At 37.6% G+C, this 25,935-nt stretch overlaps 1 protein-coding gene and 1 pseudogene across 3 annotated transcripts in view; both read left to right on the top strand.

The window, feature by feature from the left end:
• The first annotated feature begins 881 nt into the window (after positions 1–881).
• On the top strand, positions 882–4,328 carry LOC131787214 (uncharacterized protein MCAP_0864-like; annotated as a pseudogene).
• Positions 4,329–6,340: 2,012 nt separating this feature from the next.
• The window catches only part of LOC131781083 (paramyosin), a 58,686-nt gene continuing 39,091 nt past the window's right edge, over positions 6,341–25,935 (top strand). For all 3 annotated transcript variants that reach the window (XM_066173653.1, XM_066173652.1, XM_066173654.1), the window contains exons 1-6: positions 6,341–6,560; positions 14,245–14,918; positions 15,132–15,506; positions 15,844–15,921; positions 22,539–22,817; positions 23,453–23,521. In XM_066173653.1, the coding sequence (XP_066029750.1) occupies positions 6,442–6,560; positions 14,245–14,918; positions 15,132–15,506; positions 15,844–15,921; positions 22,539–22,817; positions 23,453–23,521 (1,594 nt within the window). In that variant the 5' untranslated portion in view covers positions 6,341–6,441. The remainder of the gene's footprint in view (positions 6,561–14,244; positions 14,919–15,131; positions 15,507–15,843; positions 15,922–22,538; positions 22,818–23,452; positions 23,522–25,935) is intronic.

Raw genomic sequence — 25,935 nt, 5'->3', positions numbered from 1 at the left:
CACTCATCCTTACTTGAGGGCGTGGGGGGAGGGGAAGGGGAACTGGAACCTTGCCTGGGTGGTGGTGGGGAATTTAAACGTACACACACACACACACACAAACGCACGCACACACACACAAACGCACGCACACACACACAAACGCACGCACACACACACACACACACACACACAAAAACAAAAAAAAACAAACAAAAAAACCATTCTGCAATAAAAAGTTATCCCTAGTTTTTTCGAGTTGGAGCTATGGGAAGACTTTTTCCGGACCTGCTCACGTCACAGCTGTTACTACGGTTTTCCATGGGATTGCGCACGCAGGGCCGTACAGTCATATGATAAAAGTACCTCAACCACCTAGCCAGCCATCCAAGGATGTTGGAAGGTTTCATGTGGCAACATTTCGGCCCCAAGTTGCCATACCTGGTCAGCAAGGGAGGTTAAACAACCCACGCACTTTTTTTAAAGAGAAGGGAACGTAGCTGTTGTGGTCTGGCCTTGATTCCGAAATCGCGGGCACTTGCAACACTTCGTTCCAAAAATTACAAACTCCTCAACGCAGTCAGGTCAAAGTCCCCCGGAAAGTGTTATAATTAACTCAGAATAGCCCCCTAAGAGGAAAGTTAATGTAGAATTAACTCTACACGGTAATTTGTAGTTGAAACAACTTTTCTGTAATGTACTTAATATTAGATGGATTTTTCTCCAAAGCTTCCCACAGAAGAAAACAAACTTGGCGCATTGAGTAAAACTATAATAAGTATATAAAGTGTAGTGTGGGGGCTCTAATACTCCAGGCTCAAGCCGGGTGCTCGAGCTACTTTGGATTCTTGAATAACTTGGTGACCCTAGCAAACTGTTTAAGTTTGAAAGAAATCGGTGAGATGGCATGTGTCACGCCTGCCCGGTCCTCTCGTGGACAGACTACACCAATCCTGCTAGGTACGAATAGCGTGCAAACATTGGTGAAGTTTTCTGTGAAATACATTTGACGCACATTATATAAATGAACCTATTCAATTGATTTCCAGCCGTCGGCCTATCAGTTTAGCAGTGTACAAAATCTGCTCTAACCAAGTCTTCCTTCTGTCGCAATTCTGGCATTGACTAGAGCTTTTAATCAACGCCTTTACATTTTATACCACGCTGCTGAACTAGTTCACCAATGCAGTTGCATATGCCAGCATTTTAGTAATTGCTAAAGCAATGTTAACGGCTTGAAGAGCCAGCAACCTTACTACCGTGTACATCTGAAAATCTTTTGCCTCTTTGTACCTAGAAACGGGTGATGTGAAGAAAAGGTTGAGCAGCGCTAGGGCACGAAGTGGGAATTTACACAGAAAACTGAAAAGTGTATTAAAGGATCTAAATGCAAAAATCCAAGGCATAGACACAAAAGTCTCACTACTAGAAACGTGCGTCTCAACTAGAAATAGCGATCTGGAAAATCTGAAGCAGGAAATGACCCGCTTGGAAGAGGTTCTACGGGTTGTGCAGGAGATCCCCAAAAGGATATCTGAAAACCAGAGGGAATTCGTGGGGAAATCATTTGAACCCAAGAATATTGCATTGGATGAAACGACTGAGAAGTGTGGGAGAACACAACGGGTTAAATTCGGGTTGACTGACCGAACCAAGAAAGACGATGGACAGAAAAATGGGGAAAGCCAAACACGCGAGGCTGCAACAATGGATGAAGTGAAAAAACAACCTTTGTGCGATGGTAAGTTGGTACTGCATAAAATTGTGTGAGCCACGTCATATTAGTACCCTATCTAAGGTCTTCTAAAGGGATCAACTGAAATTGGACGATGAATGAATCACCTGATTATATAACTATAGCAGGATGTGTTTTTCTCCTTGAAACAGGAGACAAACACATCCCATTTATTCCTGCAGTGATGTGTAAAATCCGCGCGCGTTGCTCAGAGGTGAATAGCAAAGGATATTCGGAGTTTGAGTAGAGCGCGCCTTTAACGCTATCCAGTGTTTTAATATAAATCATAAAAATTCAATATATCAATAAATCGGTCAAGAAACCTCATTATCAGCACTGTTAGATTTGGCATACAAAATGTGACGAGATGTTTAGTTCTTGCCAAATATTTTGATATTTGTAACTATAGTGAATGTTTTTTTGTTCAATTCAGTCATTTGCTCCACAGTCTATCATGATTTTCATTAGTTACGTTATTTTAGTCGTTGCCTTTTCTGTAATCCAAGAAGTTCGGCTTCGTGTTTTTTTTTAAATATTTTGGTCTAAGTTGGGCTGAAAATTAGCGCATTTATATTGCTAATAGCCTTATACCATCTCTTTGATTGGGCAAGGATTTTCTTTTGGTTGGGTTTTCGCAGAAATACGAATACTTCAAGTTTTTGCAGCCAGGTCCTCATTGATATCATAACGATTTAAAGTACGTAATTTTAAAGATGATAATCTGGATATTGTTTATATACAGGGTGCCGAATATGTTCCCGTTGTCCTGGTTTAGAAAAGGAACTGAGTGATACAAAAAAAGAGAAAGAAACATTAAAAACCAAAATCATCCAGTTAGAGTTAAAGCTGGAAGTAGATAAGAAGACAAGGAATGAAGAGAAAAAAAGATTGAAGGAGGAAAACATACAACTCGGGATTAAAAGGGATGCCTTGCTAGAATCAAACCATAAACAACTGGAAAAGATAGAAAAATTTAAAAAAAAAAAAAAAAATATCGAGGAAACGAAAGAAGAGGCTGTGAAAAAAGTGGTAGAATTGAAGAAACAGACTGAAAACCTAGAAGTCGAGAACAAAAAATTAATGGAGCTCAAAGAAACTCAACCGGATCCAGAAGGGCTCAGTAAGTTAATAAAAGAAAAAACTGAGATGTCAACTAAAATAGAAGCGCTAATCGAAAGAGTGAACAAAAGTGAGTCAGATTACAAGAGGGTACAAGAAAAGCTTGATAAGTACATCAACTGCAAATGGCGTAAGTACAAAGGCACAAAATTGATAGTGCCATAATATGTTTCTGCATAGGGTGGTTTAGCCATGTGTTATCCTATACACGATAAAAAAAGAAAACAATATTAGGTAAAATGGTGGTCAATATTTCTTTATCTGTTTAGGAAATGTAGTTAAGTAAATTTGGTTAGAGGATGGAGCAGTACTTCGCCGTTTTAAAATCAGGAATAGACCACACTTCCTATCTAGTTACTGGTTAATACCTCCCTCACAATTTTAGAAGAAAACGAAAAGAAAAGTAGAAGACCAGCGATTAACAAACTTTTCTGACTAGAATTTTCTCACCATCTCAAGAGGATATTTGGAAGAATTACGGTCGGTTTCTTTTGCAACATAGCTATTGGGTATTGTCATATAGAATGGTAGGTTTTTAACCCTTTAACTCCCAGTGACTAATACAGAATTTCTCCTCACAATATCAATACATTATCAAGCAGATGAGTGAGGAGAATAAAAAAATACAATTAGGGGAATATTAGTTGATCCAAACCCAAATTCTCCCAACTAACATCACAAGAACTGTATGGGAGACAGTAAGGAGAATTACTTATGAGATCTTGGGAGTGAAAGGGTTAACCACATAGGGTGCGTTGGGTGTCTCATTTATTTCAGTACAATTTCTGCTAACAAATTAGTCAAATTAATGTAAACATGATCCATTGATCAAATAAACAAGGATGAAAATGACAGATTTACGAACGAATAAATGGATGGATAGGCAGTTGTTGGATATCAAATGGTCCGGCGGGGTGGGATTACGTTCCCTTTTCAGCTGTTTTCTGAACTAAATGTCTTTTTCCATTTAGACGTTTTCTCACCAACTGCAACGCAATTCGGGGACAAATGTAGTGGTGTCATATGCTTCTTAAAGAGAGAGAAGGCTAAACTGTTAGCTTTCAGATCCTCCGATGGCGAGGGAGACGTGACTGACATATTTGACCATAAGAAGGGCACCATCAGTGGAACAGCAGAAATTAAAGACTCGTGGTGGTCTATTGATCTAGGCACACGTTATCAGCTTGTAATTACAAACTGCTCTTTGAGAGACGGTAAAAAGAAAGGAGAGTCAGCACTTGGAAAATGGCGACTAGAGGGATCTAATGACGGAAAGAACTGGGAAAAATTTTAAACTGTAAACAACATGAAGGATACACGGTGCAAATGCGAAGATAAGACTTTATTTCGTACAGGCCTATGGTAACTAGGAGGGGAAATAGAACCTTTTCGCTTTTTTCGAATTTTTCAGACGGGTGTCAAATGCTCCGGCGGATATGGAATGTACCTATCTGGAATTGAGCGGTACGGAATACTTCTAAAAGTAGAGAGCTAAAAGCTACATGGAGGCTTCAACTATAAGGTTTTATCAAGCTGCCGAGGAAAAATAGTAACTTCTTAGGAAGAAAGGTCTGTTTACGACTTTCCATCAAAAGTGTCTTTGAGGGGCCACATGACGTTTTCTTTGTATTCTCTTACATTTTCATTTAGAGTGTGATGTCTCCTCCGTTTTTCCACGTTTCGAATATTGCAGTCTGCTGCTTGGTTTTCAATGGATTGCAGGTCAAAAATAGTAAAGTTGCAAATTTTTATTATCATTTTTTTGAAGGATATGGCAAAGCAGTATTTTATAAGCAGTTACATGACATTGTGAACATTGAAACATGAGAGACTGGATTCATTTGCCAGTGGTCCATGCTGCTGGAGTATATATGTAAATAATCATCCTACAAATGAGCCTTAGCGATAGAGTATAGAGCGTCAAGTTTCGTCTGCTCGAGTTTTGTCACGGGGAATTCATTTACTTAGGAATTTACTGGATTATTGAATTTTCCAAACCTGGGGAGTAGTGCAGTTTTAAAAGTGTTATGTAGAGTTTCTGCCTATTTTTCAACAACATTATCATCAATTAACAACAATTTTATGGACTTTCTGATTTAAAAAGAGGCCTCTCTTATATTATCATTTTTATTGTTATTTTTCCTCCAATATGTACTTTCATCAAAACGTCAGTATTTTGAATAAAGGGGGTAAGTTCTAAAGAAATTGTGGTGTAACGTCGGTGGTGGAATGTAACAAGATAATTTGACTTTATCAACTTAGTTGATAATGAAAATTGGCCACCTTAAAGAGGTGACGTTGCGAGCGTCAGCCCTTCGTCAGAGCGGATCAGGACTGACGCTCGAAACATGAAATTGTAGACATCGAAAAGTAAGAGAATGGAAGAATCTGCCAGTTGCCGATGCTGCTTTATACTGAAGTCATTATATCACAATGGTCTACAGTATCTAAGATATGTAAACAATCATCTTACACATGAGCCTTAGCGATAGAGCGTCAATCTTCGTCTGCTCGAGTTTTGTCACGAAGAATTCATTCACTTAGGAAATTAGTAGGTTATTGAAATTTCCAAACCCTGTGAGAAGGAGAGAATTATCAAACTTTTAATAATCATTGATAAGGGGCGTAGTTTTCTAAAGTGTTATGTGGATTGTCAGCTTTATTTTTCATCTGTATTATTATATCTGACGAGCTTTCAGTGGATAGACTTAAAGAGGGGAAATAAAAGATCACTTTATTGAGTGAAGCGTTTTGTGTTCATCTGTTATTGAGGCACGCAAAAAATGACGAGGGAGTGGAGCACCGAAATAGACGCAGAGAGTTAATAAAATGTAAGACTTTTGACAATGTGCTAGACGCAATTAAAGACTGATGCATTTTCTCTATTTCGAGTTTTGAGGGAGGATAACTCACGATGATCGGGTATAAAAATAATTATAAATAGTAAAAGTTGCTCATGGAGTCAGAAATAGCCAAACGCTGTCGAACATTAGAAACTAAATGGGACTGTGCAGCTCAGGTTTTATCAAAACGCAGCAATCTGATTGGCCATGCTAATCGCTATCTATTCTCCGTTAAGTAGTGAGTGTCTTACAATTAAAAATCTGATTGGCCGAGAGTATCCAGTTAATAAACAATTATTGGATGAGGGTTTTGTGATATCTAGAATAATCAAGGTCGAGGTAGGGGCTATCAGCCGAATTCTCCTTTTGCAGGTTGTTTAAAAATTGTATAGCAAAACAATTATCCACAAACTCAAACAACTCAGATCTCGGCATTGATAATTCATGATATCACGCTCAACCTCATCCAATAACTGCTCATTTTTCTTTTGAAGTTGAATGAACGGCAGTAAGAACTTGAACTCACTTGTCAGTGTTTGAAGGGATGGTGAAAAGGCTGACTGTGTCAATAATTACACACTTGAAAGGGAATGTTTTCGAGTAATCCTGAACATTTTTATGAAAAAATGAAGCGAATTGTCTGAATTTTCCAACTGAGCAGTGAAGTAGGCAAGTGATCAACAGGATACGAACTTATAATGACAGGAAGATTGTAACGAAGGCTATTTTCAGTTATTTGCGTGACTTTCAAAACCCTTTTGTTTAATGCGACATACTTTTGAATTGTCAGCATCATGTTTCACACAAGCGGGAGAAAAATGTAAGTTGCAAGTGCAGCCAGAGGAGACGATAGATCGAAGGATTGTAATAGAACGGGGAAAGAGGTATGTCGTATTGTTTATTTTTGTGTTTATCTACCGAAACGTGTATAATCAAAGGTAGTTTTGTCTCACGTAGGATGTTTGTGTTGTTTTGATTTATCTGTATGGAGTCGCCCCGCGGGTTTGAGTTTAGGACATTTCGATTACTACATTTCGATTATATTGTACAGTAATAGCTTATTTTAATTAACTGTATTTCAGTTTTTACAAGCTTTCAAGTTAATAAACGAATTCAGACTCGATAGACGCTTGTAGGTTCCGTCAATACGACGCGGCGTTGTTAGATTCAATTGATGTTAGCGTCCGCCATTACGAAGATCGTAAATTTCGAGAACGAAGTTGCTGAATCGCCATAATGCATTAATTCAGATGCGGTTATCTCTTTAAATAAACCAAAATCTGCCAGAGTTTAAAATAGGTCCTTGAGTTCCCTCCTCTCGACTCCAGACCCGCTACATCAGCATTCTGCGGTAAGGAAATCATGAGAGTTTAATTATCTCAAAGAGCGGTACGGGAAACGTTCTAGAAAAGTTACTTTTGTGGTGCGCAATCAGTTGGGATAAATTTCAACAGTAAGCCTTGCCTTAAGAATAGTCAGTATGTAGATTGAACCTAGGAGTGACTTGCGATCGTGTAGTCTGATCGTCCGAGGGAGAGTAGTCTTGAAAAGGACTGTTGTCGATTACGTAAAAGTCTCTGACGTTTGGACAACCTCAGGCAGGGAAAAAAGTCATAGGAGACAAGTTATAGCGAGCTTAAGAAGAGTCTTAGAATCTTTAGGGGAACTTTTTGTCAACTGATTATAATCATCATGAAGAGAACCTTATCATCCGTTTAAAACATCCGTGTCTCAAAGCTAGGAAGTAGGAACTTCATGCCGTAAAGTTTTCATGTTTGAGGTCGGAGAGGACCCCAAACGCCCTATCAAATTCATGCCTACAAAAGTCGGTTCTTGTGACAAGATTACCAAACTAGTCTTAAATTCTTTGGAAATACGCCAGCAATGGTATTCAACGACAACTTAAATAACACGAAAGTCTGTTCTGCTATTAATTCCCTTCCGGTGTCATGCTTCGTGACCCGGATTAAAGAAAGTCAACAAACAGAATCGAAACAGAACATCAGTGCACAGCAACTGTACACGTTACAGAAATACTGCAACCAACGGGCGAAGCTCAGCGAAGAGCTGCTTTTCGTTGCCGACTTTTCTTTGCTATTCCTCATCAAATAATACTTTGAGAAATGTAACTTGATACCGGGAGAAGACAAATGCTGCGATTTTATCGATTGATCATGTAGACGTAATCGCTATAACACGCGAATAACTTTCATAATGAAAAGAAACCATAGCAACCACATTCAATAAACTTTGTTGCCAATCATTATCACTGGTTTGACTCCTTCGTTTCGAGAGGCGAGAATGTTTCATAGAATTAGAAGTAATGGGAAAGTGAAAAATAACAAATAATGGGGTTATGGAATGTTGAAGAAATTGAAGCAATTTATGATTATTCAAAGATAATACTAAACATCGCACAGGATACCCGACATTATCAATCATTCGTAACCATTGAACGGGGGGCAAACTTGAATGGTTTGTGAAATTACGTGGTATCTGGCCATAACTTGTGCATGGGAAGAATTTTATAACTCTGCAGGTACGAATGTGATATTTAAAGAAATCCACGCTAAAACAAACAAGCAATCAGATTTCTCACCGGTCTCACTTAGTAAAAACATAGGCATGCTATGCATGCAAGAATTATTTTTTCGGGGAAGGTGGATTACTTGAAACATTGTAAGTGATGTCTACATTTTTACAAAAGGAAAGAAGAGTATTAACGCGGAAAAGAACGAAAATGTCGAATTAACTCGCTCACGGGTAAATGTGGTAGATTGTGTGTGTTGTGCGAATAACTGTTAGCAAAAATAAGCTGTATTGGTGCCACGGATACCTGCAAGTACAAAATACAGACTGCAGACTGCAGACCGGATACAAAATGTAGCCTAGGCACAAAATGTAGACTGCAGTCTGCAGAGTGGGTACAAAATGTAGACTAGGTACAAAGTGTAGACTGCAGACTGCAGAGTGGGTACAAAATGCAGAATGAGAATCTAAAGAGGTTTTTTGTCTGGTATGTGATAACATTGAGTCATCTTATAACTTATCGAGCGTCACGCAATCGCTTTTCCGCGATTAGCTTTCACGATTATTTGCACTATTGTGGAATAGTCTTGGCCCATTTCTTGATGAAAATCGATCTTAATATAATTTCAAGCCTCCTTGTACTCTTCTCACTTGCGCGCGAGTTGGTCAGTGTGATGTCTGTACAGATTTTACCCAACGTATTAAAAGTAGATGTAGATGTAGATGTAAATGAGATATCAGTATTGAATATTTAACACGCGCAATATTCGAGAAACAGCTTTGCACGTGGTCCTTATTATCATCTTTTTAAGCGATATGTGTTTCTCTTGTTGACAAAAATGCGGACTGAGACCAGAACTGTTCCTTCGACTTCATATATTTTCGACGTTAGCGGATCACGTCATATTAACTTACCTCCGTAAATAATTCATTCCAGAGAACAAAATTAAATAAACATGGTAACGATGGTATCTGAAATCGTCCTTGGCCAAACACAAACGACTCCACAAGATAACTTTCTCCAGCCATCGAAAACATACACAAAATCGTCCATGGTTAATTTTACTCAGACATTCATTTAGAGATACCACAGAGCAAACCAATCCAGAAAAAATGTAATCCCCTTGCGAAGTGGCTTTTGGAATTTCTAGGAATTCCTAGGATTTTCCTAGGAATTCCTAGGAATAAAGGTGTGAATTTTCACGGTAAATTCGGACTGGGAATTCCTAGGAATTCCTAGGAATTCCCAACCATAACAACTCTGGTTCTAAAAACCTAGAAATTCCTAGAAATTCCCAGAAATTCCCAGAAATTCCCAGAAATTCCCAGAAATTCCAAGTTTATAGCCAACAGGACTTGGAATTCCTAGGAATTCCTAGGAATGCCAACTCAGAGAACCAATGACTTTCCCTGAAAAGCTGTAAATCTAAAAAATTCCTAGGAATTTCTGGGAATTTCTGGGAATTTTTGGGAATTTTTAGGAATGTTTAAGAATTGCTGGGAATTTTAAGCAAAATTTGAGGCTAATGATATAAAATAAATACTTTAAATTAAAAGAACCCAGCTAAAATTTAAGTATTCAATGAAATTTATTTAGAAGCTTAATTAAGGCTTACATGTAAAATATTTTTGATTAATTATTAACATCAATGTGTGGTAATATTAGGATGGAATTTGATTTATTTTTCTTTTCTTGAAAACTTCATACAGATTAATCCTCAATTACAGCTATTCATATAAAATAGTTCTAATCAATCATTAAATTTGGTTTGACACAAATTGTGAATAAAATCTGTTGATTCTTTTCCATAAAATACAATATCTTAAGTTATATTTATATAGTTATATTCTTGGGAGTGAAGGGGCTAATTACAGACAAATAAAATTGATTTTTTGATTAAAATCTTGTTGTAACTGTAACAATAAATTAGAATGAAGTTATCCTAAACTGCAAACTTAGCTGCTGTTTGTACTGTTTGTATTTTTTTTCCTGGGCTCACAATGAGTTGGCCTTGAATGAGGTTGTCAACAAGAACCTTGACCATTTTGTATCTGGATTCCTTGACATCTGAATTTGAAAAAAAATAATAAATTAAAATATGTATGTTTAAAGCTCAGACCAGGCTTTTAAGATGGCTATGAGGAAAAGGGCATTCATTGGATTCTCAAATTGAGAAATCTCTGTTATGTTGAGTGACTTTTATATTGGAGTTAGTACATCTCTCTCATGGATTTTACTAAAAAAGGGCTGAATACATTATTTTGTTTTTACCAAGGAGGGCTTCTTTATGTACTAAAGTTTGTTATGAATCTTGAATGTTCCCAAACGTGACTAGAGGAATCTTGAAACCTTACTGATAGGTTTATTTCATTGTAAAACATAAGCTTAAGAAACCGCGGCATGCAAGTGACCGATTCGATTCTCAGAATTATTCTAGTTTCAGTTGCGCCGAGCGTTATGTAAGCTTAATTCAACCCGCTACATCTATTCTTTTATAAGATTTTGATCACGTAACGAATATCGCAATTTTTACTCACCACAAACTTTCAAAATCGTAGCTTTACAGATGGCCACTCGACCCTTGTTTGTACCAGTCCATATGTCAACTGTTGTCCCTTCTTTTCACTCCACGGCGCCAACGACTTTCTTCTCTTTTACAACACCCACGCTATTCTCGTTTTCCCATTGAACCACAATAAAAGCTATCTTTAGAAATGTTATATTAAGCAAAACAGTTGAGAAAAGCGATCAACCGATGAAAAGTACATTCAAAGATGAGCGCCAAATGGAGTCTTCTTTGTTTCCGATCACGGGCATCATCACGTGGATCTTTTAGGACTTGTCATTGGCTAGCAAAGTGAATCCGCTGGCTTGCCGATTGCAGTGTTAAGAGAAGCGCCCAACTTTATTCTGACTTCTCCGACCGATTCTCTGCTTCTAGAGGATGGATAGCTTGGTATAAATAAAGATGTGAGCTCACTCTATGTAGAAATAATCGAAAAGAATCGATCGTATTACAAATGCACGATTTGTGGCCGAAAGTTGTCGAGGAAACAAAGACTCGAAACTCACTTGAGTTGTGTTATTGGCAAAGGTGAGAAATAACACAAGCCAATCACAGTTTTGAATGCGACTACAAATCGTCTTTTACCCTCATATTTATAAAAGAAGCATACCACATTCGGAAGTATAAGAGATACATAGATGATCCCAGTGAACCAGTACCTAAATCTACAAAGCTTGACCGTAGCAAGCGTTCAGCAACACGTTCCAACACCGCCATCTCGATTCCTCAGTCAGTCGTTTCCACTGAACTTAAAGCAGTATTGACAACAGAGTAGAGTGCGTCTTACAAAGGAGAAACACTTGTACAAGAGACAGGAGTAGCTATATGCGATTACAGAGGTGCGTTGGAACTCTGGTCCACAAATAGTTATGCACTGCCCGAAGTATAAAACAATCTTGTTGATAGCTGACAGACAGAAGAACAACAAGTAAACTTAAGAGCTGTTATTATTGAAGTGTGACTAGCACTTTTCATTTTTATATAAAGAAGGACTTGTAATTTGCACCAAAAATAAAAAGATGTAATATTTTTTTGGGAGATCCAGTGATTGGGACATTTAAGAAATTAAGTTATGAAACGAAACTTGGTTGGTACTTCTCACTACTAACAAGTCTTGTTGACAAATATTTTCAGATCAGAGTTTCAAATAAAGTAAATTGAAGACGTCATATAAAAGGTGTTTTTCCTCAAAGGGAACATTGACTACCTCTGTCTTGTCTGCATGCCAAATGTTTGCAAAGTGTGTGGATGATCCACAAGTATTGGAACTCTTACAAAAATGTTTTGTAAGAATAAAAACAGCAAAACAAATTACAGCAATTAGTCATGAAAATAGAGCAAAAAACTGAAAAAAAAAGCAGCAACAACAATCGTGAAAAAAGAAAGATTAATTAGGTGTTGAATTTGTTTGTCTAAGGCATGAAATTTCTACTAAAAGTATCGTCAACAAAAAGTCTCTGACAGCGTTTGAGGCAACTGAGCTTGACTGTTCCAAGGTTTTCTAACAAAGGCAACCAGTAATGTAGGTTAGGGAAGTAAGATAACAATGTAATTATTGTTAATTATTGTGGAAGTTGGCAATTTCCATTTAACATAACTGACAGCTGGTTCATGAGAAAATCCATATTAATGTAAAGATTTACTAAAACTTAGTTTGAGTAATAAATTTCATGATCTTTAAGTTATAAACATGTACATGTATGTATATCTCTTGGTAAGTTTTGTATAGCATACCTTTTATTGAGCCAAAGTTTTAAGCCTCTGAAATTACTCTTTCTTAAAACCTTCACATTCAAGGTATTGAGAATTTCTTAGAATTTATGTAGACCTCAGGGTATTAAAATTGCCTCAAATTCAATTCCCAGAAATTCCCAAGAGTTCCACACTTCTTAAATTATAGGTAGTTTGTAAAGCTGAGAATTCCTAGGAATTCCTAGGGATTCCAAGTCCTCACAAAACTGGAGTCTTCCTTTCCCAGAAACTCCCAGTAATTCCAAGCTTTTTAAATCAGAGTTAATTTGCATAGTTGGGAATTTTTGAGAATTCCCAGAGAACTGGGAATTCAGTTTGCAAGGGTCATTTGCATAATTGGGAATTTTTGAGAATTCCTAGGAATTCCTAGGAATTCCCAGAAAACTGGGAATTCAGTTCGCAAGGGTCGGCCCACTCAACAAATCATGAATCTTGCAACACAGCTTGCCGTTAAAGAACTGCTCAAATCAAAATGTTTGGTGCAATTGATCAACACCTCAAACAATATTTAATTAAAAAAATTTCCTCTAACTCTCGTCGTGAAGGATCAATAACCATGATCGTGCTACAGTGCACAGGGCTCCATTTTCTCTAGAGCAACTATCCACCATTTTCACAGCGTGATACACAGAAAAGCCAACATTTCTTATTCTAAAAGATGATTCCATTTTACGAACCACTCTCTCCGAATCCCTCATTACTTCGTTGAAATTTGAACACCTCTCAAACCAAAGAACGAAAACGACGCTCTGATTGATGCGAGCAACATGCCACCTTCTATACGCTAACATAGATGGTCAAAAGTAATTTCGTAAAAAGACTCTTGAAACGGCTCAAGAAAAAAATACCACAAATGCGTCGATTAAGATTTCAATCAACTTCACTGAGATATATGTACCAAGATGTAATTTAGATATGCAATTTTCAGAGCTTTATTCATAACCCCCATAGATTTTGTTCGTCATGTCAACAATAATTAACCGCGAACACATAGTGTGGTCTGCCCGTGGTGTTATAACTTTGCACTCGTGTTACATGAAAAATGCACCCGTTTTCAGCCAATCAGACGCGCGTAATTTTTCATGTATATCATTATTCCAGTAATAGTGTGGGTTTGTTACCAACTAGAAATTCCTTGTCAATTGCTCACTTCATCTGGCCTGATGAAACATTCTTACCTTTCGCTGACTCAATATAATAAAGTAATAAAAAATAAAAATAAGGCTCACGGAGAGACTACAGGCATAGAACTTGTTATGCGGAAAGGCGCAATTAAGTGGTTCAAAAGGAAAGCCTTTTTTTGTTTCATGCGCGTTCATAATGAGTCTCTTGTAAGCACATGCTTTTGTTTTTCACATTCCTAACATGCTTCCCTAAGGAAGTTAAGCTAAGTAGCACCTATAAATATATTTACGTATATATATACCCATCTTCAAAAACGTTGCAATTTGAAGTGAAAAAAAAAATGAAATACATATTATACCTTTTGTTTTCTCATCAAAAAATGTCTCTTTTTGATTAGAAAACAAAAGGTATCTATGTTTCGTGTATATTTCCAAATTGCAACGTTTTTGAAAACAGGTGTATATGTATATATATATATATATATATATATATATTATGGCACTATAAACTCTTGCTACTGATTTAATGGTTATCAATTTCTTTAAGGTTTTCCCGCACTTGTCAGCTTACTTGTCATATTCATTTTCGATTTTAGGATTTGTATTTATGACATGGCAGGAGAAGCCTTACGATCAACAGGTCCTAGCGCAAATTTTCATCGCCTGACGCGATTACTGATGCGTGGAGGTGTCCAGCTTTTCCGTGAGACGTTCGACTCTATTCTCTCACCAGCTGATCTCCCTTTGAAACTCGCTGATCCTGTCATACGGGCACAGCTGAAAGCAGCACGACTTACCAAACCAGAGAGGGCTTGTCTATACCCATCCCCAGGGGTGTATGGCACGTCCAAGCTTTTTGACATGACTTTAATCTTCAAGTTATTCAGGACAATTTGTGGCCTGACCCCACCCCCTGGACCGAGAGGATGGGATGTTTTACCAAACAGCTCAGACCACAGTCTGGTGGCAGATTTAATACGAATAAAATATTATCGAAATGCGATTTATGGTCACCATCACACTATGGAAATATCTGATAGCGATTTTATTCGTCTTTGGGAGGAAATTAGAGAGGCTCTGTTAAGAATTGCGACAAATATTAGTCCTGCAAAGAGAGATGAGTGGGAGAGGTCCATTGATGATTTTCTTCGTAATCCTTTGACAATAGATGAGGAAATATGCAATGAAGAGCTAGAGACCTGGTATATGCAAGATATTGATGTTAAAAATAGATTGGTAATGATTGACGAGAAACTGAGTTTGCTAGTAGGTTAGTAAAAGAATACATTGTAGTCTCCATCAGGCAAAAATAACCTTATCCTCAGTTCCCTTCAATGTTCCTCCAATGTTGCCATTTTCCCCGAAGATCTTCATTTGATTTCTTTGACCTTACACATTTGCTTTAAAAGTGGATTTACAAAACACCAATAATGCTCTTTTTTAAGTTCAAATGCGGGTTAATATTTTGCTATTTTTCTATCAGATGTGCACATTCACTCACAAAGACGTAATCAAGCTACTGAACCAAATAATCCACCAGACATAGATATTTGGAGCGTAATTTTATCATTTAAAGAATCAGTTGATTTATTCCTTCGATACTTGTGGTGTAAACTTCATCTTCGAGTGTGTAACGACCAGGTAGGGAGCTGGCATATAACAGTTGAATGCAGTTCATTGCAAGTCCTTGAAGGATTGTGGGAAGATTATCGCAGTGGTCATCTTAATTCAGTTGCCCAGGAAATGCTAATATCACCACAAGTTTTGGAGAAACTTGGTCTTACTGAGCTGAAGCTGAAGACTTTTATTTCCGAGGATCAGTATGAGAAAGGGAAAAAGCTGTGGGAGGCGAGCTCAGGTGATTATTGCGAGTTTACCAACATTGAAGTTTGAGCGTTTTTACAGTTTTTATTGATTTGACATAATAAGGCACACTTCACCGAAAAGGAAATATGGACAGGGAATTGCAAATAATTAAGCTCAGTTATGTATTTTTCACTATCTAGAGCCCGCCAAGGGTCTTGATGTTCTTTGATCAGATGCAGCAATTAACGAGTGTGGTTAACTTTGGGTGAAATAAGAATATAAAGGAGGTGAAGAATTAGACCCGAAATTGAATCCAACCAATAATAACAGTTTTGAATACTTTTCCATTTGATTTATTTTTCCGTTTCCTTAATTTTAATGATTAACAGGAGCGAAAGACAAGAGCGAAATTCAAGCCTTGCAAGCTACAGTCACAGAGGCTATTTCTGAGGGATCTATCGAGCCAGGTAACGTAACGATATTTAAAATGATGCCTTGTATCCAGCCACCTCAAAGATGGTTAAATTTTTACGAGGCATTTAATTTGTGGATTTGTACAGCACCGATGCTCAGGCCTCAAATATATAGCAGCTAGAACCCTTCATTGTTTAGATATTCTCCGCATTATGTTATAATTCATGTATAGTCTTGGAGATGTTATTTTACAGTAATCAGATTAATCTTTATGAAACGGAATTCTGGCTCTAGGCGGTCACTTGAGCAAATAAACCTAAATTTTATAGCTCTTTATACAAGATGATTGATCAAGGAAGCTAAAAAATGTGAATAACTTTGAAGAGTTTTTGTCGGAATGGAAAATTTCACGTTAGAGGGATGCATGTAGGCGAAATGTTGATAGAAAATCGTAGCGTTTGTTTCTTCTGTCGTTTATTACTTTGGAGATTTGATGAAATCAGCAAATATGTCTTTTGTACGGCACAAAACATTCATTAGTCTATAATTTGATAGTTTAGATAGTTTGTTTACCATCATTATCGCTCATTTTAGGAGTCACATGCTGCGTGTTGGTTGACTTACAAGCTCCTGTGTGCGACAACTTCGGCTTTTACAGACCAGAAATTTTGCCCTTTCGCTTGAAGTGAAATATTAATAGCTCGATCAAATTAAAAAACTGTGCTACTTTTCCGAAAATAAAACTAGAAGTTGTCGTTGTCACTTACCGCCATCGAACATTTCCATGTAGAACTCCTCTAAAATAATATCTGTGGCGTGACCCGAAGACTTTTTGTAGGAATTATTCATGGGCGTTGTTCACGCTGTCTGCTAGATAACAATTTTAAAATATTCTGCAGATCTCTGTGTGTATTTACTTGCTTCATTCGTAAAATACCTTCAATTTTTCAAGCATTCTATAACTGCATGAAAATCTACATCTCTCTCGATCGAGTGTTGCCTGCGTTGAATTACGTGACTTAAAGCATGGCCTTTTCTGCGTGTACGTGAGCCAGTTGGTACACAGCACTCTTTCGAGTTTCATTGCGTGGTGTGGAGTTTAGGTGTGTAGGTCTGGCTCAAAAGATATCTGCACTCTGTTAAAGGGCGAGGAACACGGGTTGCTATGCTTTCTCCTCTTTCTTTATTTGTATTTTCATTTTCTTTCTTGCATTATCATATATGTACGTCTCCTATTCCATTAGCGTGTTCTCTTAGTTTGGAAGTAGGATATGAAAAGTCATTATTGACCAGGACTAAAACCCTTTCTACTACTATTTTCTTCAAAGAACCCTTGTTATTTGTAACTTTATTTCTCAAGCGAATGTGTTTTCATCTGCTATTTATTGCCATTAGAACATGAAAGTAGGTCCCGATAAGTTTTTTGTTTCGTGACTCTCAAAAACTGTGTTTGCCACACCATAAATTGAGAAATCAAAAGCAATTACACACGAGAAAATTTACTTTTAGCCTTCTAGCCACATAAGGCAAATCCATGCAATGAAGCGTCCTAAGACCTTAGTAAACTAGAGACGTTACATGGAAGAGTATCTAATGTGTTGAGGGGTCAAATATTTGCACTAAAACTGTGGCCATAAAACAGATCACGTACTCGTACATGTAACGTCCGAAAAATGTCACGCATGTGCAGCACCGTAGGCACACCTGGCGAATTATTTCCGCTTACTTCAGTCGAAAAGATACAACTTGCTTACTTTCGTAGAAAAGGTTGTGGTTATTCCTCGTGGTGAAGCTAAGTTTTTCGTTTGTCTCACGATGTAGTCACTTGTGATGTAGATCGCCACGTTTCGACTGCATACTGCTGGTCTTCTTCAGGCGATGAGGTCGGCTGGTTATGTGTGATCTTATAAAGCACGATGCTCTGCTGTGATTAGTTTTTCAACTGCTCTGATTAGTGCATCTCAATCCTTGCTGTTCACTCAGTGATTTGCTCCCTCGGCGGTCTGCTGTCGCACGGCTCTTGCTCAGCCTGTCATAATCAATGGTTTGATACCGCAAGTATCAATTAAGTTGCATCTTTGCGTTTTGATCACAACAATGAAAAAATGTGTGTTTCCTCATGCTCGCTACATTTATTTTTACATTTAGAAATTTTTTTACTCGAGGGCATGGGCACTAAGCTTGGCGCGTCTTTACTCTGTCCAAAGTTAATTGCCGAAGATGCGGCGAGGTGACCTGTAAAATACCGAATGGAGCATAACGCATAAATTATGACTGATTATGCAATCGAATTTAGGTTACTCATTTCACAGAAAGTTAAAACAGCCTACAAAACGCTTACATCCCTAAGTGTAACGTGGCGTAAATTGACTACAGCGGGTCTCTTAATTCTTATCCTGTTTACTTAAGTGGAGGGTCCCTAATAGGTAGTTCGGGATTCGAGATTGTACCTATTTAAGGCTGGGATCCAGGAATTTAGGGCTGGGCGTAAACATTTGTAGCAGTAGAAAAAGTAAACATTTGTTACAGTGCGTCAGCGCTCTGTCACACAGGAAACAACGACAGCAAGAGCTATCAGAGAGACATTCAGCCAAGCAAACTGATCAGCCTCGACCGCTCTCACTTGGAGGAGTAGCAAGGAAAACAGCGGAAGAAGAAGATGGAAAATTAATATACGATTCCTTGAGCGATGATGGTGACATTCCATCTTTGGAATGAGAGGCTGATTTTCACCTCGGAAGAAGTTCCCGCTACGGAAGGAGTATTCGCTTCAATAGCAGAATTGTGTTCAGTTAATTTTTCTTTATTTCTCTCGTTAAAGAACTATGGGATTGCCGTCACCTGCACCTATGGTGTTTTATACAATTATTGACAGTTTTATTCGTTTCTTTGATACCGACCTTAATACGTTTGTCCGTGATTGAAGTTAACATTGTTATTCGTTTCTTTGATACCGACCTTAATATCTTTGTCCGTGATTGAAGTTAACATTGTTATTTGTTTCTTTGATACCGACCTTAATGGGTTTGTCCGTGATTGAAGTTAACATTGTTATTCGTTTCTTTGATACCGACCTTAATATGTTTGTCCGTGATTGAAGTTAACATTGTTATTCGTTTCTTTGATACCGACCTTAATGGGTTTGTCCGTGATCGAAGTTGACATTGTTATTCGTTTCTTTGATACCGACCTTAATATGTTTGTCCGTGATTGAAGTTAACATTGTTATTCGTTTCTTTGATACCGACCTTAATATGTTTGTCCGTGATTGAAGTTAACATTGTTATTCGTTTCTTTGATACCGACCTTAATGGGTTTGTCCGTGATCGAAGTTGACATTGTTATTCGTTTCTTTGATACCGACCTTAATATGTTTGTCCGTGATTGAAGTTAACATTGTTATTTGTTTCTTTGATACCGACCTTAATATGTTTGTCCGTGATTGAAGTTAACATTGTTATTTGTTTCTTTGATACCGACCTTAATATGTTTGTCCGTGATTGAAGGTAACATTGTTATTTGTTTCTTTGATACCGACCTTAATACGTTTGTCCGTGATTGAAGTTAACATTGTTATTTGTTTCTTTGATACCGACCTTAATATGTTTGTCCGTGATTGAAGTTAACATTGTTATTTGTTTCTTTGATACCGACCTTAATATGTTTGTCCGTGATTGAAGTTAACATTGTTATTCGTTTCTTTGATACCGACCTTAATACGCTTGTCCGTGATCGAAGTTAAACGGAAGGAAGTCGTTACCATGACAATAGCGTACGTTATAGTTTCTTGCAAAACTGTTAAAACTTATAAAATGAACGATCTCATTATTTTGATGAAAAGAGATAAACTTACGCCTTACGGTGACCATAGGCTTTAATGGATCAATGCTGGTTGAGAAAATCATCACCCACCGAAAAGGCCCTCTTACGTTTAGGTGATGGACTAAGACAACATTTCATGATCGGGTCAGGATTGGCCGGTATAAACTGTCGGGATCGCGGGATTTGGAGATAATTTTTAGTCGGGATCGTGGGATGAAAGAAGCCTATTGGGGACCCTAAATGTAGCGTTATCTAAATTTGGGTAGCGACAATTTATCCAACAGAACATGGACATATAAGTAGAATGTTATGTTTGTAACGAATGGCTTTGTAGTGTAATCGAATTAAGCTGTCAGTGTAGAGATAATACAAATATTAGGAAAAGATAACATTCAAGGTTCAATTTCAACGGTAAGCCTTACTTTAAGAATAGTCAGTATATGGTTTGAACCTAGGAATAACTGTCGATCGTGTAGTCCGATCGTTTGAGGGAGAGTAGTCTTGAAAAGGACCGTTGTTGAAAACTTAAAAGTCATTGACGTTTGGACAACCTCAGGCAGGGGAAAAAGTCATTAGAAACAAGTTATAGCGAGCTTACTGAAGGGGCCTCAGAATGTCTATGGCAACATTTTGTCATTCACAATCAGCATGAAGAGAACCTTATCATCCGTTTAAAATATCCATGTCTCAAGACAGGAAAGTAGAGACTTCATCCAAGAAAATTTATATGTTAGAGATCGGAGAGAGCCCCAAACGACCTATCAAATTCATGTTTACAGAAGTCGGTTCTTGTTACAAGATTTTATTTTTCAAACTAGTAATTAATTCTGCGGAAATGCGCCAGCAATGCATTCAACCACAACATCAGTTAAATAATACGACAGTGCGTTTGGATATTCATTCCCTTCGTCATGCTTCGCGGCCCGAATTAACGAGTGTTAACAAACAAAAGATTAGTGCATAGCGACTGCAACCAACGGGCGAAGCTAAGCCAAGAGCTGCTTTTCGTTGCCGAATTTTCTCCCTCATCAAATAATACTTTTAGAAGGGTAACTTGACACTGAAAGAAGATAAATGCTACGATTTAATTGATTGTTCATGTAGACGTAATTAGTAAAATATGCGGAAATCTTTAATAATGAAAAGAAACCATAGCAACCATGTTTAATGAACGTGGTTCTCAATTACCATGGCAGGTTTGATTCCTTTATTTTAGGTGGGATGTAGGGAGGCGAGAATATTTTATGGAATGAGATATTGCGAGAAACTGAAAAATTAAAAATAATGGGTTCTAGAATGTTGAAGAAATTGAGGCAATTTATATTATCTAGAGATGATACTTGACATCGCTCAGAGTGCCCAGACATCTTAATCATTCGCAACCATCGAGGCAGGCAAATTTGAATGATTCGTTTACTTATATAATATTTAGCCATAACTTGTGCATTTGAAGAATTCCAAACTTTGGACTGAATAGGTAGGTGAAATTGAAAGAAATCCACACAAAAACAAAATAACCAATCAGATTTTCTAGTTGTTTAAAGTAAGCAATCAAATGAAAGGCAAAGTAGGTCAAAGAAGTCATCGTGTGGTGATTGAACTTTGTATCGTGAAATTTTTATCTGAAATCATACTTTTGATTTCAAATCGAACTCACTCTGCGTGTTCGTTCGACTTTGAAATCACGCCTATATATAATTTCAGACCTAATAATATACTTGCAAAACTTTCAGAATGCTCATTGGGCGAGAACTTGTCAATTCACCCCAAACATTTCAGAAAGTCGAAATTGAGTGAAGAAAGTCAATATTGGGTGTAGAAAGATGAATTTGAAATGACTGAGGGTCGCGATAGCACAACAAAACAAAATGGCCGATAGGTTAAGAGAAAATTAACATTGTTTCAATTTATAGTGTGAGGGAGAATTCTCAAAGCAAAAACACCCAATAAAGTGAAGGCAACTCGCCTAAAGTCTGGCTTCCAAAAGCGGATATCAAATTATGAACCGGAAGTCCTGAGTAAAAATTCCTGAGAAGTTTTACGCAACAGTTCGTACGAAAGACGGGGAAGATTACGAGCGTAATAGCTTTCTTGGGATGTTTACTGTTATCGACCGATACCTATCAGAGAAAGGCTAAAAACTCTCAATTATTCTCGAGAGAGAATTTAAAAGTTCAAAGCAAATTCTTGAGGAAAAAGCCTTACTACTTCGGAAATAAAGCGAAGGCAAGCGGCCAAACTGGTAAGCCCTGATACGATATATTAACAGTATGGCTTGAGCAAACAAGGTTAGCAAGTAGATTATCATTTAGCGCTCGGAGTGAACTTTTTTTCTCCAAATTTTCCGATTTTCGAGAACAAAAAGACACGGCTTATCACTATTTCCGTGGAAAGGCTTATACGGGAAAATTTTTAAAGAATCGTTTTCGAATTAATGTTATTTATTGGTTTTATCATGGAAAATAAAGACTAAAATAAATCAAAAATAAAAAAGAATTTGAATGTAAACATTTTAAACACAGATTTGACTACTGAAGATATTTAGGAGCCAATATTTATTTCCTCTTCACTTATTGATGCTGAAACCATAGCAACCATTACGCTCCATTTGGGGGCAGGTTTAATTTCTGATACAGTTTGGTCAATGTAAAAGAATGGCTGTTAAACTTTTGGACAACTAGGTGATTTTTGAAATACATTAATTCATGAATCTTACCCTATAAAAAAATACTTTCAGATATATTCAAGTCGTTACTTGTTATTATCAAATATGGAATTGGGAGTTATAATTATTGCGGCTCTTTTTAAGTCACAATTTCTGTTCAAATGACATTTACTTGTTTTGCAGCCACCGCTGGTGGTATACGATTTGAACAGGCTCCTGTCACTGCTAGCCTCTTATATTCAATATGTGGTGAAGTAAGCGCAGACTGGAGAGACCTGGGTGCAGTCTTAGGGCTACCAGAGCTGATGAATAATATGGACACTGAACTCAGCGACTGCCGTGAAAGGGCATTGAAAGTGCTTCAAAAGTGGAGAGAAAGAAATGGAAAGGGAGCAACAGTGGGAATCCTCATAAATGCTCTTGAACGATTAGATAGGAAAGACGTCGTCGGAAAACTACGCAGTATGTAATCTCCTCTTGTAAAGGAAATCTCTCAATACCAGGTTTATCTAGATCTATTTACTTTCGTGAGGAAAAAAACTGAACACCTATGTAGAAAAGATATTCGAACGAAATCTTCGTGACCTTGTCAAGGAGGCTTCATTTTAGATGCATATCGCTACGCGAACAGTATTTATTGTGCTTGCCATGCCTTCCTTCTAGGATGGCCGGATGAGGTATGTGTCGTTTAAGTCAGTAAACCTCCCCTAGGCCCTTCGCGGTTTTCAAAATGGCGGGGTATCATGTGACACTCATAACGTCTCTTGTGACTCGTCCTGGTTCAGCTCCGACACTGGCCATCATTGAACGAATTTGATCGGGTTTCTTCGAATTCATTTTTGGTTTTGTTGGACTGTCGGTAAAGTGCGCAAGGGCTTAAGCACATACATAACAACCTTTCAGAATGTACTTTTGAAGTACTTGAGGAGTACCATGACAACGGTGAAACACTCGTGTTTAGCTTTGTTGAAAATCCATGAAAGCAGAACGGTCAAAATCAATCATGCTGCCCCTCTGTGATATACTCTTTTTCTTATGTTCTTTAACTCTAGAGTAGAGCGAATATATGTAAAGTAGAAATTAACTCACTTTTGCAGCTACAGCGGATCCACTGGTGAGGGGAACAATGATAAGACCAGGGAGAGCGTCCCTGAATAGGACGAAAGGTGCGTTTTATTTTTTATTTTTCCTTTCAATTCTGTCTCGGAATCCGCTGGTGTCGTACTTTCAAGGGGCTAAATCTTGAATAAAAGCTATGTTTAGCCATATTGGGTATAGTCCGTAAGTAGGCACAACTTTTTAAGCTTGTAAATTATTCCAAACTCAGAATGCGTTATCGGGCGATCCCAGAAATAGTGAGTTAGTGTTTCTAGAGTATTCTGGCAAAAGGAGCATATATCTGTGTCTGAAACATTGATGTTAACAAGAAAAGAGAGTCCCTCTAAAAAGAAGGTTAAATTGAAAGATTCTAAGCAGTTTGACGCCTAGAGTGTATCCCTGGATTTCCAAAGTAATTAATTGATTGACCTCTAGATAACATTCTTTACATCATTGAAGTAAAAGTCTCCGATACAATTTTGCTTAACGCTTCTCAAGAACTGTGCACTTCTTATTGATGAAGATTTTTATGCAAGTTGGCTCTGCTTATTGCTTAATATGAGCCCTTTTCAAGTTTTTGTGCGTCGTGGGCACCCTGCGATATTCTAGAAAGAGGAGTCTTAGAACCCCTAGGTTGCATTTTGCCATTTATAATCAGCATCGGTAGAGTCTTTTAATCCATTTCAAACGTTCCAGTCTCGAGACAGGGAAGTAGACACTTGATCCCAAAGGAATTTCACAAGTTCAAGATCAGAGAGGAACGCGGACATCATACGAAATTCATGTCTGCATAAGTGTCTTCGTTACGCGATTTTATTTTCCAACCTAGCAATTTCTCTTAATGACAAAATGAATCAGGCAAATTTTAGAGGGTTCTTCTTTAATTCTTTCCCTTATTCATTTCTAAGCTTGATTTTCATCCACGGGCCAAATTAAATATCTTTCATTACAAGTTGCTATCAAATTCCTTTACGGGAATTTCTTTCTGGCAAGCGCGATAATGCACGACCACTGTTACATTACATTATATTAATGTATGCGTAATTCCTTTTATTCCTATTGGTATATTATAATTGAAAAATGACAGAATAAAGAAATAAACAATCAACAAGCAATAAAACGACAAAACAAGAGTTGCCAGTCGAGGAAACGAGGAAAAGCGATACATTACACATACATTAATATAATGTAATATAACTGAAAATTTCTCATTTTGTGAGGAAGCCTGTAGAGAAACCAAGAAGCTTATGTGAGCTACAGGCTTCTCATATTTTACAAAAGTGAGGTATTAGTTATATGGCATAATTTAGGATAAAAAAGGACACATAAAACAACAACAACACAAGCAGGCACTCAAACAAACATATACTTAAACAGCTTCAGAGAAGTAAGGGAAAAAAAAGGGAGGAAGGAAATTACTTAGAAGTAATGTTCAAAGTTTAGACTTAGAGAAAGTGTGCCAACATTTTGGATTCTTATTCTTTATATTGAGAGAATCGGAAAATTTAGGTGCTTGGAAACAGAACGCAAACTGTCTAATATTTGTTTTGGAAGGGGGCATGTGAAAGGAATTGCATAGTCTGGTGTACTAGCGGAGCGGAGCTTAGCCTCAAATTATACGAAATAGTAGTAACCCATCAAGCCGAAAAATTTTGGACTTGACACCGTACGACCGACCGTACAGGGTGCTACTTCTAGCATGCGCGGGCAATTGTACTGCAGGCACTATCTTAGCCATTACGTAATGGAAGGGTGAGGGCGAAGGTGAGGCGCAGGCATGATTGCGTGCGTAATTTGGATACCCCATTAGTGTGTGCTAGGACACAGCGACAAACTGAATGCGCTTATCACACTCGCGTGGAAGAATTTCGTGGAAGAACGAACAGAACATTGTTTTACACTTTTTTGGACTGATATTGATGTGATCCGACCGGAAAATGTAATGGAGTTTGTTCTTATGGAAAAGACTGAAGGGTAAGTAGAATTCTTTTAGTTATAGCTCAACTAAAGCTGATTTAAATTTCTCCAGACAGCTCGTTGCGTGTTTCCGTTCCATTCACCAATTTTATTTACAAAAGGCATTTCATGATCGGTATTTGTTCAGTACAAGCTCTAAACTTGAAAAGCTTTCCTATGTGACCTCTTTGGGTAGTAAATGTTGTTTTACAATCGAAGTTCGTTTTGAATCTGTAGTTAGTAATTGCAAACTCATCGCTCGGTGCTTTTGCTGATGTGAACGTTCTTTTGATCGACATAAGCTTAATGTACCAAGCAATACCGCCCGAATGCTTCACCAACACTACTTAAACGTAATAAATGCAATAACATTAACTGACTTGACACATATCTTAACCTTCTTTGCGTCTGGAAATATGTCGATATCACTTTACGATCAACCGCAGTTGTTTGACGTTTACATGCAATTCTTACTACACAGTGTTACTTGAAGTTGATGAAAGTAACCGTACACAAATCCGGTCCA

Source organism: Pocillopora verrucosa, chromosome 10 (genome assembly GCF_036669915.1).
Source record: "Pocillopora verrucosa isolate sample1 chromosome 10, ASM3666991v2, whole genome shotgun sequence".
In the NCBI taxonomy this organism is placed as follows: Eukaryota; Metazoa; Cnidaria; class Anthozoa; order Scleractinia; family Pocilloporidae; genus Pocillopora; species Pocillopora verrucosa.
Note: the sequence above shows the minus strand (reverse complement) of the source record. Positions and strands in the feature narration are given on the sequence as shown.